We start from the raw sequence: 13,990 nt of genomic DNA on the forward strand, positions 1-13,990 counted from the left end.
ACTTGTTCAGTGGACACTGAACTTCTATTTTCACTTGCCCAAGAGTAAAATTTACTTTCCCGGGCAATCAGACCCGAGTTTTTTCCTGCCCTGTTGTAGTTAGGTTTTTGATCTGGACTATATTACGTACTCTCTGTACAGGTTGGTTTCAATTTATCCCTTGACAATAAGTATTACTGCCTAAGTAAATAAAAAAAATAGTAATTATCTCAAAGAAAACGAACCATATTTAGTCAAAATCAAGAATTAAGACACAATCATGTAAAGTATTCCCCTACCCCTACAAAAAATCTGTCTTACCCTAGTTTGAGGTACTCTGATCCAGCTAGTATAGAACTAACAGTCCACTTAGCCAGTTTACAGCTGTTATTTCTCAGTTCTGTTGCTAGTACAGCACCCCGCTGTGAGTCTAGCTTCTGACGCCAATCAACACCAATTGCCTGAAGAAAATACCATAGTCAAACACTAAACTGAGTAATCTAACATAAACACAGTGACACTCTTGCCATCGAGGGGGAGCGGACATAGTCTTCCAAAGCACAGAAAAATTCTGATGTCAGCTTGTTTGCCATAAGGACATAAACTACTTCACAATTTACTTTCGAGGCTTCTATTGCTGGCTTGTGAAAAAAAATAGAAATGGAACAGTTCCAGGTCAGCTAAGTCAACCAAGTGGGTGGTAAAGGGTATTTTTATAAATCAGTAGTTCTTTTTCTTGTTAATAGTGATATGTCAGTAGCCGTGCACAGTGATTTCCAAAAAACAATCATTTCCGTGAAATTAGAAATAAGTGTCATTCTCATCCCCAGAAGCCGCGCTTCTTTTGGTCAGCACCAAGAATCACGACCTCTGGCTGGATCCAATTTTCTGCGCGTGCGCAGAGTATTTCTTTCGTATTCTCAGCCAATCAGATTTGTCAGAATTGACTCTGAGCATGAGCAGAGTGACGGGAAGTCCGGGAATCGCGGACTTCCGGTGCTGGACTAGGCCAGATTGATTCTTTGATTATTTGATTATGTCTTCTGTTACTTTTGGGTTAGCGTGATAAACATTGGATAACCATGAAAGCCAATTGGTGGAATGTAGTCTTCTTTGTGCTGCGTCCAGCAAGACTGTGCTTTGGACATTAAGTTTCACAACCTATCAGTTTCGTAAGTTCGTGTGAAAAATGTTCCCCTCTCTCGTGAAACGTGAAATCAGTATCTTACTTTCCATTAACTGTGAACTTTAATTGTATCCTATACATAGCTGCTTATTTTTTTCAGTCGTATGGTTGTTATAGGCAGCTAATACCATATTTGTAAGCTTCAAATTAATGTATTCTTCTTCTTCTTAATTTCATTTGTTGGTAAATAAATGTTGTTGTTGCTGTTGTTGTGAATGGACCTTTGTTATTCTTCATGAAACGTATTCTAGACACCCCCCAGTCCCCCCACCCACCCACCCCCACTTTACCACCTTCAACTAGGCTGGTTAAATAGGTTACTAAAAAGGGTTACTGATCTATTATACATAAAGAATAACATGTTCTGAGATTTTGCTTTATCCTTTTTGACAAGGATACAAAGAAAGAAGAAACTGAGATCTTAGGAGTCACAAGCAACCAGCAACTGCTAACTGCCAACATCTAGCCTTGAATACTGCCACTTCGTATGTTAAAAATGTGAATGTTATGCTAAGGATACCAGTAACTGACAATGAGCATTACATTTTTTTACATTTTCCGAACTTTTCAAATTTTAAAACAAAGAAAGACTGAAAAATGTTAACATTACATGTCATTTCATTTTAAATGATAATGCAATCAATGTGTCTGGATTGTACATCACACCCAGCTGGTAAACGACCCAGGCATGCGAAAAGATCTAGATGTTACTGTTCCTCAAATATGTGGTCACCACAAGTATTGATAAACTTGCAGTGTGTAGCTTTTGAGGACTAAATCTAATGAAGGAGACATCATGTACAGGCTTTGTTTTCCTTTTTGTTCTCTTGTGCCTGTCTTTGTTCTTTAGTTGTAAGTTCGAAAGCACAAGACACAATGTCAAAGCGATAAAAGATAGCTAACTACTTCATATACGGCGAAATGTGACGTTACGCTCCAATAGTTTCAACGAATTCTCCTCTCCTCAAGTGAAAAGCGTAACCAAATCGATATGTCGCCGTTACTCGTTAGTCTCCTCGAGCGGGTGCCCGAGCAGTCAAAGCAAATATTTGGATCAATCCTCTTCCAACGAATATTGACGTCGCAGAATCTTCGTATTACGAAAATTAGCGTTACTTGAAATTCTAAGCAGCGTGGTTCTTAGTTGAAGAGTTCGACAAGGGTGAATATTTTTGCTTTACGCGGTTTATTTCATAGCGTCACTTCATCCGAGATTAGCGTCATTACGAACATTACCGTCCTTTTAAGACATAGTGAGTCTTCGTGAAGAGATCTAGAGACCAAGACATATTTTGTTTTCACGCTGTTTCACAGAAGGTGTCGTGGTGAGTAAACCAGCGCTTTCTATCTTTTATTAACCTTTATTATGTTTTTCTTAAGGGATACTTTTTTACTATGCCACGGCTTTCGAAGTTCTCGTCAATGTGGAGGACTGAAATACTTTAAAAGATACTTTCCAGCTTTAGATCGATCTCGGCCCTAACTGGATACAAACTGGATATCCATATTTGCTCCCCATTCTTTAAGACAAGTAACATTGTAATTATTGATCCTTAATTCATTTGGTTGTCGTGTTAAAAATATGGTTGGAGAGTCAGATGCTGATTATGTAGCCAATTTATAGTCACTTTCAGTAACTTTTAACTTCAGAAGCAGTTCCTCAAATGTAATACATTCATCTTCTTTCATATCATTTATTCTTTTAAGAGATTTCCAAGTGTCTTTGTGTTGTTTTATGTTGGGTCGAGGTGTATTATTCTCTAACGGATAAAGTATTTCAGTTGCCCTCATAGGTGGTTTTGGGTAATTAAATCAACATTCATTCTTTGATTTCTTTCTATAGGTATGAGAATGCCTGCGAATCAACCTATCAACCAGCTTTTGGAGTTCCAGGTCATTAACTGGCAATTGACAACAAATAATGTTATCAATAAACTCCGTAACAATAGCATCATCATCAACTCCAAATACCTGGTGCATTTTCTAACCACATAAGCATGTGAATGTGAGGTGAACCTCGTTGCTGGTATTCCTCTCGGTAGAACCAGTCAGAAATGTTTCCTAATGCTAGTGCTTCACCATTTTTTCTGACATACCTGTTTCCATGTGTATGTTAGTTCATTTTGAGACATATTCATGCTATGGCACTCAGGAAAAATTAGCGAGCGTGAGGGAAAATTACGACAAAATAAAAAGGCAACAAAGTATAAAAATGGCAGAAAGAAACAGCTGATACTCTACTTTGCATAAAAATTTATCCTGACATACCTGTTTCTCGTTGGATGTACGTTAGTTCATTTTGGGAAATATTCGTGCTATGGTGCCCTGGAAAAATTAGTGAGGGCGAAGGAAAATAACGATGAAATGAAAAAGCAACGAAGTATAAAAGAGGCAGAAAGAAACACCTGATACTCCACTTCGTATAAGAAAATATCAATACTGATAAAACAATTTCTTACGCCTGCATGGGGCATACAACACTACACTAATTCTAAAGCTTTTCAACCCAATAACAGGAATTACAAAACGGCAAAATACAAAGATATATTTACAACCCACAATTACATTAGTCACAAGAAATTTCTCAGGACATAACAAAATCTGCATGTAAACTATCAATTTTCAGTATCCACCCTGCACTAGACACATGTTCGCATTGCGGACCTATTTTTATCCTAGTCATGCAATTTATTCCTTTGTAAAATAAAAACGTATCGTCATGCGTGCATTTAAGTCATCATTTTCCAAATTGAAAACAATTTTGTAACTCACAATCACAGACGTTTCCGTCGAACTGTGTTGTAAACAGAGACGTATGTTTTCTTGTACAGAAAAAGCAGCTGAAATGAAGAGCATCCTACATCACTGCATTACGTATTTTTGACAGGGGTGTCATTAAAGGGCCGGCAGCCCGCAAAAATCAACTGATGGCTATTTTCATCTCATTGCACCAGTATTGATGATGAAAGTCTTACAGTTATTACAATACCATCGGAAAAAACCTGTAAAGAATCCGTTTCCCAGTTTTATGGACGTTAGCGCTAATTGTTTCTGCGCATCCTTACTGCGCAGATAAATTCACACGCCACGTCATGCATCGAGCGCGCCCTAAGTAATAAAATGAACAATGATAGGGCACATGGCCATTGCTATAACTTTGCCTGGATCATTGATGGATTATTTTCTCTACCGATTTTCTACGTTTAACGAAAAAATGAAGAAAATATATCGATGAGAAGTTTGAATGTTTTGCAAAATGCACCACCGAATTCCATTCTTCTTACAATGTAGCTCTTCGTTTGTCTGTGCGGCAGTTTCAAATACCTCTTGAAGGGTTAAGTTTTGTGAAAACGTTGGCAACATTTGGAATTATTAACGCAACAGATTAACTTATACAAAATATTAAATGCACTAGGATAGTTTGTCTCCGTTGATTCATCTTTGTTATTTTAAGCTAAAAACCCTGGAGGAAGTCCGTGACGCCCATTAGATTATCTGTCCGCAGTAGAAGTTTGAAGAAAATCTATAGAGTAGAACATTTTCGCACAAACGTCCTGAAGTCGCAATCGATACATATTTTAACAGTTTAAGACGTATGAAACGATTCCACAGTCGGAGCTTGCTTGATGCTCCTGCGATCGTCCTGGAATACCAGGGACATTTTCAGTGAATACTTCCCAGTCACATGCGTAATCTAAAACACATGGAGTCTGCAGCAAAGGAGTAGCTATGGACATGAGGATCTTGATCAACTTCACGGAGCTGCTTCACGGTTTGCGCATCTTGAAAAGTTTAGCCTAAATGTTTCAAGTTCGTCGTTTGCATTCCGTGTTAATCTTCTCCATCCTTAACCATCATTATTATTGTCTCTTTCATGGTGTTTTCCTATCTTAGTAAACAACTATTTTCAGGTTTCCTTCAATTTAAAGGTAATTTTGCAAGTGGCTAAAACAACTCGAAATGCCGTGACTGAGCTAGCTCCTTTGAAGGATAGAACGCGTAGTTTCCACTGCCTTCTCGGTTGCAGACAAAGAAAAGGGTTCTGCCACCAAATTTGGAGCCCGAAGAAGAAGACACGGAAGAAGTCGCACTTTTAGAAAGGGACAAGTGGAAGACAGGGAAGAAGTGCCAAACTTGAAACGAAATCAAGAACAAATAGCGACCTCAGTTCCCTAGATGCCAGTGCCTTCGTACATACATAGTACATATATACGTTTTATTTAAACACGGTAGAAAAATTAGTTATATTACAAGATAGAGATAAAGAAAAACAAATTGTTTAAATGTTTGCCCTGTGGGAGTACAAGGAGGACATTAGGTGATTGATCTCATTTTTAAAGTTAATAAAAGATCTAATGGCTCTGTCTGACGTTAGACAGAGGGCTATTCAACAAACGAATGGTGCTTGGGCAGAGCTAGTTTGTTTTCAATATTTCTACGTCCATAATTCGTGCTGAGGGGTTTAAAAAGGCCTTTCTGGTAGTCCAGAGTCTGAACATTCATAGTTTTAAACATAATTTCAATTTTTGCTTTTTCCTTCTGATATAGAGAGTATCCCATCCTAACTTACCGCAGAGGGCTGTAGCGCTAGATCATGTTCGAACAAGAAGATCTGTTAGATCTTATAACCGCGCTTTTAAAATTTAACGGTTCGCTTAGCACTACCGTCGGAACGCAGTGCACATTCCAAAGCAGTCATTGATGATTCTTTTCTTACTGTAGACATCACATCACTTGATCAACACAAACTGTATTATTGCACCATCAGTGGTAGCCGTTGACAAATCTCCGATGGCGTAATGGTCTTAATCTAGAACTTTCTTCGGGATATATATGGGCATGAGCGATATGAATGACACAATAATAACACTATTAACAACAGCTGTCTTTCTTAAAAATCATGATTAAATTTAATTGGTGTTTTCCACGAGTAAAGGGCTAGCAAAGTAGTCACACAAGTCATACAATTTAATAATAAAACTCTATCCCGACCGATGTATCGATTTTGGTCACTCCAGTGACCACAGATTGAAAACGTGACAGAAAATTGGCGTTACTTTTGATTCTCACCAAATTTGTCATATCCCCCCCTCAGGAGAATTTTGTTAAGTTAGCTAATTTAGTATGCAAGCCACTGTAATGGTGGTCGCCGCCGGCGAAATGTTTATTTGCTCAAAATTGGGGCAAAATCTTTCGGAGATGGAAATCAGGACATTTGTAAGGATACAGAAAGTAATTTGGGACCAGTTGCTGGCTTCTAAGGCTGAATTTATCCAGAAGTAAGCTGTTCCCATTCAAGTTTAAGCTCTCAGGCGATAATTCTGGAGTTTTCTGGCCGAAACGTCGGCTTTGTTGTGTTTGTGTTTTTCGGTTGCTATGGGCGACCGTGGCTTCCTTTGTTAGGTCAAGTCTGGGGAGTGAGGTCACAAAAAAATTCTAATTAATTCTGGTTTTGTTCGATTTCGCTGAAATTTTAACATGATAAAGCTGGATTGTTAAGGAATAGATTTACCGTCTGCCGATGTGTGGTAGCTATTAGCGCTGAAGTGTTATATCGCTTCGAAGTCAGGATTTTGAAGAGATTTTTTTGCAACGTGTCGGTTCGGCGTGATTTTGTAATCGGAGGTTTTTGTTGACCCCGAAGGAAAAAATATCCGGAAAAGGTCATTTCATCGACGATTCAAACGAATATAAATATGTATATGTTCCGAGCTAACTTTCTGGTGAAAAAATATAATTTTTGACGAGCGCTGGGTTTTTAATTTTGAGATGAGATTTATGAATGTTTCAACAGCTTTTGGCGAGTAAACATCACAGGTTGCGTGACTCAAAATTTGGCCGAGTGGAAGCTTGGGTCTGCTCGCACAGAAGTCGAAAAAAAAAACTAGTGAGACAATCTCAGATAGTGCAGAGCGCAATTGATAGCTCTGGTACAGTAGTCCCATAAGTACTCACCCCTGCTCGGTTCACTTCCGGTTTGTGTCTACCTTGGTAGTCTGCTACGGCCTTTCCCCTTTGCAGTGTGTATGTTTCAAGGTTGTATTTTCATTCAAGGTCCAAACATTACGCACAAATTAATTACTACTGGTGCTTTAAGTTGATTTTCATTCATTTTAAATTCAACAATACGCTGAAGCAGCAAACGTGACAATTTAGCTCTTCACGCCAACTTTGTAACTTGATACTTTTGTTTTCCTCGCAAAGCCATGTAATATGAAACCCCTGTTTTCTCCAAAACATACGGAAGATGTCCTTGTTTTTTGGAGATAAATGAAAGAAAGTTAAATGTCTGATGTAGTGATGAAGAAACGGAGCAGAGACGATGTTTTACTAAAAATGCAAATTTTTACCGATGAACAAGAACTAATTTAATTATCAGATAGTCACGAAATACCACTTTCTTTTTCTGTTGCCACCTTTGTTGTTAACAATAAAACAATTCAAAATTAACACACAACGATATTGATGGCTGAGAAGCTTTTCAACGAAAAGTATTGAAGATAAACAGCGCTACTTGGCCGATATGAATGAGTCTCCTCAAAGACTGATTAAATTAATTTGCGCTTTCATTAGGTGCCACGGCGTCTGCAGCAATATTTGAGCATTTTCCTGGTTTCTTTTGTTACAAATTCACAATTTGCGGAGTATTAACGCCACTAACTTGAGAACTTTTTGGTCTCTCTTACAGACACAATTAAGGCAAGAAATAAACAAGTCGCTAAGGAGAAGCAATATATTTGAACTCTGACAAGCACACTATTGTAGATTGAAAACAGCAGATGATATCTGTTGAACCGACCTGTTTGTAATTCTAAAAGCTACGCAGCCACAGTAACGTTTCACTTTTGCAATAAAAAGGGACAACTGGCGCTACCTGAAAAATAACTGCCGTCCTTGGTCACATGACACGATATATAAAATACTGCGTGTAAAGATAGTGTATAACACTAACAATGCTAGAACGCACGCGTCTTACATGTTGAGCTCTACCATAAGGAAAACCACTCAACATTTGTGCGTGATTCCGTATGCAATGTATCCTTCACCTAATATAGAAGCCACGAACCCTAACTAATCTACGCATGCGTTTAGGGCAAATTAGTTTTGTTCTAAGGAGAATGGTACCACAAGGAGAGCAAGGGGTTACCTGAAACAAATATATAGCTTTGCGATGTTCAAAGTTTAGCGACGGCGATGGAATGTGTTTAACGTAGAGTACACATGTACCTTTCCCACCCTACTCCCATTACTTCCTTGCCTCTAGACTAATTAATTAATTGAAATTAATTAATTAAACAAACATTAAAGTTTACACCTTAGCGCCATAGAGCCTTAGTTCCTTAGCGGCAGGCAACCCCCATAACCATCCCAATAGTGCACTCTGCACTAAAAACCACGGGTAAACCATGAACCGCGCTCGGCCCATGGCCGCGCGGTTAATGACAGACCAACTGACCAAGAGAGTGAATTACTTCTTCCACAACTAACTGCTATAACTCATTCTAGCTACGATATCACTCGTTAAACATAGGCACGCAAGGCGTGCAAGAGTTATTTTTTTTTTGTGAAGTTTCGGAGATAGGAGCATTCATGGAGCTGTTTACAGTAATGATTTGGTTAATTCGACAAGTTATTTTGGTTGCGGTGTATAGCAAGAAAGAAACTGGGAATTTATGATGCACGTACGATGTTACATCGGTAATGGTAAGATAGCTAAATAGTAAGCCATAAGATGTTTGACTGAACAAACTACGGTAATCTGACACGTGTCCAGATTAATGTAGATACCATCTTATTTTTTTCTTTGATTCGCTCTTTGATAAAACCCACACTGTGATTGGTGTGACACGTGCACATGCATAACTCCCTCACTCACCGATCACATAGCCCTTCCAATCCCCAAGAGGAATTTTTGCTCAAAAATACTCTAGTAAAGAGACCTTTTCGCATTTTATACGAGTCGTAAGTTTACCCTTTTTACACAACACAACACAACAACACTTCTTCACCAAAAATTGAAAGAAAGAGAAAAAAACCTCTCTGACACATTGAAAGTCTGATTTAATTAAATTGCACTTTAACTTGGTGCCACGCAGTATTCAAAGAACATTTGAGCAGTTTTGATACTTTTTACCTTTAAAAATATCGGACTGAAAAGAATGTCATAAAATACCCATCAAATAAAAACGAACTACAACTGCAGAGACGTAAAAACCGTCCAGAAATGAAAGCTTTTTTTTGTTTAATATCCTGAGAACAATAGCCGATAACTTGTAAGCTCTAATTGAATTTCCTCCCATATGAAAAACAGAAGTGTTAAGTTACCATTTGTAACTAAAGATAGCAAACATCTCGTGGGAACAAGTGGTGACGATTCGTCAGCTCTAATTGAATTTACTCTCTTGTGAAAAACAAGAGTGTCAAATTACCCTTTGTAACTAAAAAATAAAAGTATCTCTTTATATTTGCATGCAACAAGAACAAAACAATCGTCACCTGCACTTACTATTGTAAACGTTAGAACTGTTTCAAACCTAAATAGTCTCGTCTCCTCTAAAACATGTCCTAAGAACGAGAAGCGAAGATTCGTGACCTCTAATTGAATTTACTCCTTGTGAAAAACAAAAGTATCAAGTTACCTTTGTAGCCAAAAATAAAAACATCTTGTTGCATTTTCATACTACGAACTCACGAACTGTTTCAAACCTCAAGGCTCATCTCGTTCGTAACTAAAATCCTCAGCCTAACCCTGCACAGAAAATGTCGAAGTAAGCCCAATATAGGAATACTTCCTCCTCTTTTATAGAAGAATAAATATGGCCGTTCTAAATTGTGTCGGGATCAAATGTTCTCACATACCATTTACCTTTACAACAAGAAATTTGATTGGCAGTTTATAGTAGATCCAATCTGATTGGTGTGACAAACATCTCTCACTCACTTACTCATCCATTGACCCGTCCATAACATACCCGACGCGCCGACTAAGAAGTATTTTTTTTACCAAAAAAATAACTCAATAAACAGACAAGAGCACCTACATAGCTCCTCTCCCTCCAAAAGCAAAATGTTGGACCATGTAATTTAAACATTTTCATTTTTCATGAATACAAATCAACACAAACCCTGGGATCCCATTCATTCAAGGTCTTGATATTGATAAAAGATTCTTCTCCATTAGGGCCAAGCATCATGGCATCATGTTCACATCTCACAATCAGTTCAATTCCATCTCCAAGGTTCCACTTACGATACCTGCAAATGAACTTCACACTTCAGTCTGAAAAGTTTAAATAAACTACTACACAAAGACAACTAAACGTTCCTTGACAGTTAGTTCATCAATCACCTCTTGTAATCACTGGAGCAAGGGAATTCAGTTATATAACACAAGTAGATTAATACGCCAATGGGTGGCAGAAGTCTTGAGACTGTTAACAATAAAAATCTAAAAACGTTTTTGCCCTTGCTCCAAAAACATTGTTGGTTTTTTACACTCGAAGACTGTGAGGACCACAGGCCAATTTACCCAACAAAAACATTTTCGCATGGCTCGGATAAAAATTGTACGCGTACAAAAAAGGAAGGGCACAAATAAATTAAGTTGTGTTAACGGTATTTCGAAGATACATGTACCGGGATACACAGATAATCTTTATTTCTAGATAGAAAATCTTTACTTAACCACGGTAAAAAGAATTGTCAGCTAAAAATACCTGATACATAATACATAACACCTAATGCCTAATACATAAAAACATAATTAAAATTTATTGGTGTCAAGCCAAAATTTCACCCGTGCTTAGACTACCTATCCAGTAAGAACGAGCGTGTGAAATTTTGGCTTGGCTCACAAAAAAGTCGTTTACACAACAATTTATCTGTGCCAAGCAACGTTTTTACGCACGTGTACCATTTATGTCAGAACAGTGCCAAAACAATTTTGTCAAGTAAATTGACCCCACAACACCTGCAAAACACTGAATTGGAATGCAAAGAGTATGAGAGAATTATCGCTAGATGCATTTGAAATAGAATAAGGGGTTGAATATTGGTGTCTCGGGATAATGAGTTTCATTGCTCTATTACATGTATAATACAATGAAGTCTTAATCCCAATTCTTTCAGCTTGGTTGCATAGCTAGAAGAGTTCTCATTTTAATTGCATTTCTTATTACAAAAAAGGAATCAAAGTGGCCGTGAGCCACTCAACTTGGAAAATGGATCGTCTGCAAACAGTGGAAACTGTGATGCCACCAAACTGAGTTTTTAATCCGTTGGCCATATATCATTATCGAGCTAACTAACTGTTCCCTTTGTGCCACGCGGCACATAGGGCATATGTATCGAGCTAGAGAGGCAAAAAATGAAGTCACAGCCTATACTGGCAATGTTAAGAAACAGTGCAAAACACAACTGTCAGAGAATACGGGAGACGTGACACCGCAAATCCTTGTCCGAGACGGTTACTACAAGGAAAGTACCGATTCTTCTCCGATCACCAAAGCTAAGCTTACTGAACGCATGACCAAGTAATAAAATCCCTGTATTTTGGGTTCTCATTTTTTTCCTATTTTTAGTCATATACACAATGTAAGTGATTTCCTCCCCTTACATTTACTTTCCGACGGCTTCTTCATCTTTAGCGTAGCCCATCCATTGCCCTTTGTGATAAAGTTTGAGAGCTCCATCGATTTCAAGTTGCATATAATTTATGTCTTTGATGAGATCTAAAACTGATCTTCAGCTAAGCATTCACGATCGTACGTTCTGGCCGGTCAGTTTCAAGTGTGGCCTTCAAAATCTGTGATCTTAGAAATAAAGTACTGTGTTCAGCATGGAATCCGGCAATACCACAAGGAGAGCACCTCATCTCCTCCGAAATGAGTTAAGAAAAGACGTTATATTGACAATTAGAATCACGATAAACACCCGCATGAGTTATGAATTGACACTGGAATGCTTTGAAATACATGACAATTATATAATAGCTTAGTCTAAAGTATTTTGTGATCTCCCGAGTAAGGTTCTTTCCTTGTACTTATTAGTCTAGTATTCTTTACAAGGTTATTTGGCTTGTCGATTTTACATAAGTTTCCGGGCTGCTCTAAGAGGAGATTTGACGTCTCCAGGGAGTGACAGTACAAGAGATATGTCCCACCTCCAGATTTTTATAGGACAAACTTAAGTGGAATTGGTATATGGTTTTACTTTCTTAATAATAAATGAGCCATCAAAAAATAAGAATTCATTCTTTAAAAATAAGAATTCAGAAGAAAGTTTACAAGGTTAGCGAAATTTAGAAGAAGGAACATGTGATATTAGAGAGACGATAATCTTAGGAAGTATAAGGCAAGAGAAGAAGAAAAGGACAGGAGTGAGAAGTAAGATTTCTTTTAATAAAATCTAAGCGTTGAATTGTTGGCTGTGGTTGACAAGGAGTACCCCACTCAGCGAGCTAGTCCCCGAAGAGAACGCTACCTCCACGCGGTCTCCTTTTCCATTGAATTGCATGCAGAACTCCCAGCCCTGCGTAATGTCTCTTTCTTTTTTTCGTCAACTATTCGTCCACATAATCTTGCCATCTCCAAATTTATTTACAGTTATTGTACAGAAAAAATACTGTCCGTTTCTCGTCTTAAACTATTTTATTCACGGCTATACTGACTTTGATTCGGAACTCACTTGAGCCTGCTGTGCGAAATACCCAGCATTTCAGTGCATACACAATTCACGTATATTATTAACATTTTCACCTGACTAACGGATTGTACAAGTGGCAAAGTGGGATAGTTGCCGGCCCCATAAGCGGGAATAAGTAAGTTCCAATCTCAGAGGAAGCAAAAATCCTTTTTTCTTTCCTTTTTCGGTTTTTTTAACCCATACGTTTATGTCAAGAAGCCATTTACCGAAAGGCCACATTTGTCTTTCCATTTCCCGTGTTTAAAAATTGTCTGGAGCTTTTAATCAATCGATCTCGATTGTCATCGAACTCACAATATGCTAGCCACTAGTATCACGTGGGTTTACGAAAAATAAAAATACCCATGAAGACTTTCCATCTAAACAAATCGCCACGGAAGAATCATAATTCTTTTCCTTACAATCGAAAATCGTTTCACCTTGTACCTCTTGAAGATAACCAACTTGACACGGTGCAAGCGACTGTGTTTATGTCAACAGAATGCTCCAAACTCAGGGGGACTCCCATATGAAAAGGTCCAGAATGCTCGTTGTCTCGCTTAGGGGTATAAATCAAAGTTTTTGATCTCACTTAGGATGTTGAGGACGAAATGCTGGTATTTTAAGCTGTCAAAGTATCTTTGCAGGTGCACTCGAAGAAGTAATAATTGAAAAACGCTCTTATTTCCGATTTTAATTTTACGCTCGATTTCCGAAGGTCTCTCGAATCCGGTCTACTAGTTCGGGCTCCTTTCCTGAACAGAGGCTTGTAATCGAGCCTGTTCCATTTGAAATGTTATCTTTTAGGAATCAAATAAAGCTCAAGCCATGCTCAGATTGGTCTCCTTTGGGCGTTTAATTCAAATTTTCCAACAAGAATCCCCGACCCCCAAAACGTCTAACAAGAAGTGGCACAGTAATGGAGTGATGGGGTGAAATCGCTCCACACACTCCGACAACTTAAAAAATAATATTTTCCAAGTTAAAAAGGAAGGCAATGTTGATGCGGGAAATATGAAAAACCTCATGGAGGTAGCCATGGAACATCTGAAGACGCAAATTTTGAAAAAACTGAGGAAGTAAAGACAATTTTTTAGTGACGAATGAATTTTTCATCAAAATTAAATGAACGTTATGTTCAAG

The 13,990-nt window shown here is 38.1% G+C and overlaps 1 protein-coding gene and 1 long non-coding RNA gene across 3 annotated transcripts in view; both read right to left on the reverse strand.

Annotated features, from left to right (window-relative positions):
- Positions 1–13,990, reverse strand: part of LOC110047789 (eukaryotic translation initiation factor 3 subunit D-like) — a 91,770-nt gene that overhangs the window by 30,105 nt on the left and 47,675 nt on the right. For both annotated transcript variants that reach the window (XM_020753532.2, XM_089289678.1), the window contains 2 exons: positions 10,291–10,420; positions 301–440 (listed from right to left, as the gene is read on the reverse strand). In XM_020753532.2, coding sequence (XP_020609191.2) covers positions 301–440; positions 10,291–10,420 — 270 coding nt within the window. The remainder of the gene's footprint in view (positions 1–300; positions 441–10,290; positions 10,421–13,990) is intronic.
- LOC149112039 (uncharacterized) lies at positions 1,350–10,283 on the reverse strand. Its single transcript, XR_016207232.1, has 2 exons — positions 8,560–10,283; positions 1,350–7,049 (listed from the first exon to the last, which is right to left on the reverse strand). It is a non-coding gene; the product is annotated as an uncharacterized LOC149112039 (long non-coding RNA).

This window comes from Orbicella faveolata, unplaced genomic scaffold (genome assembly GCF_042242905.1).
Source record: "Orbicella faveolata isolate gen_17 unplaced genomic scaffold, um_ofav_v1 contig_2, whole genome shotgun sequence".
Lineage (NCBI taxonomy): Eukaryota > Metazoa > Cnidaria > Anthozoa > Scleractinia > Merulinidae > Orbicella > Orbicella faveolata.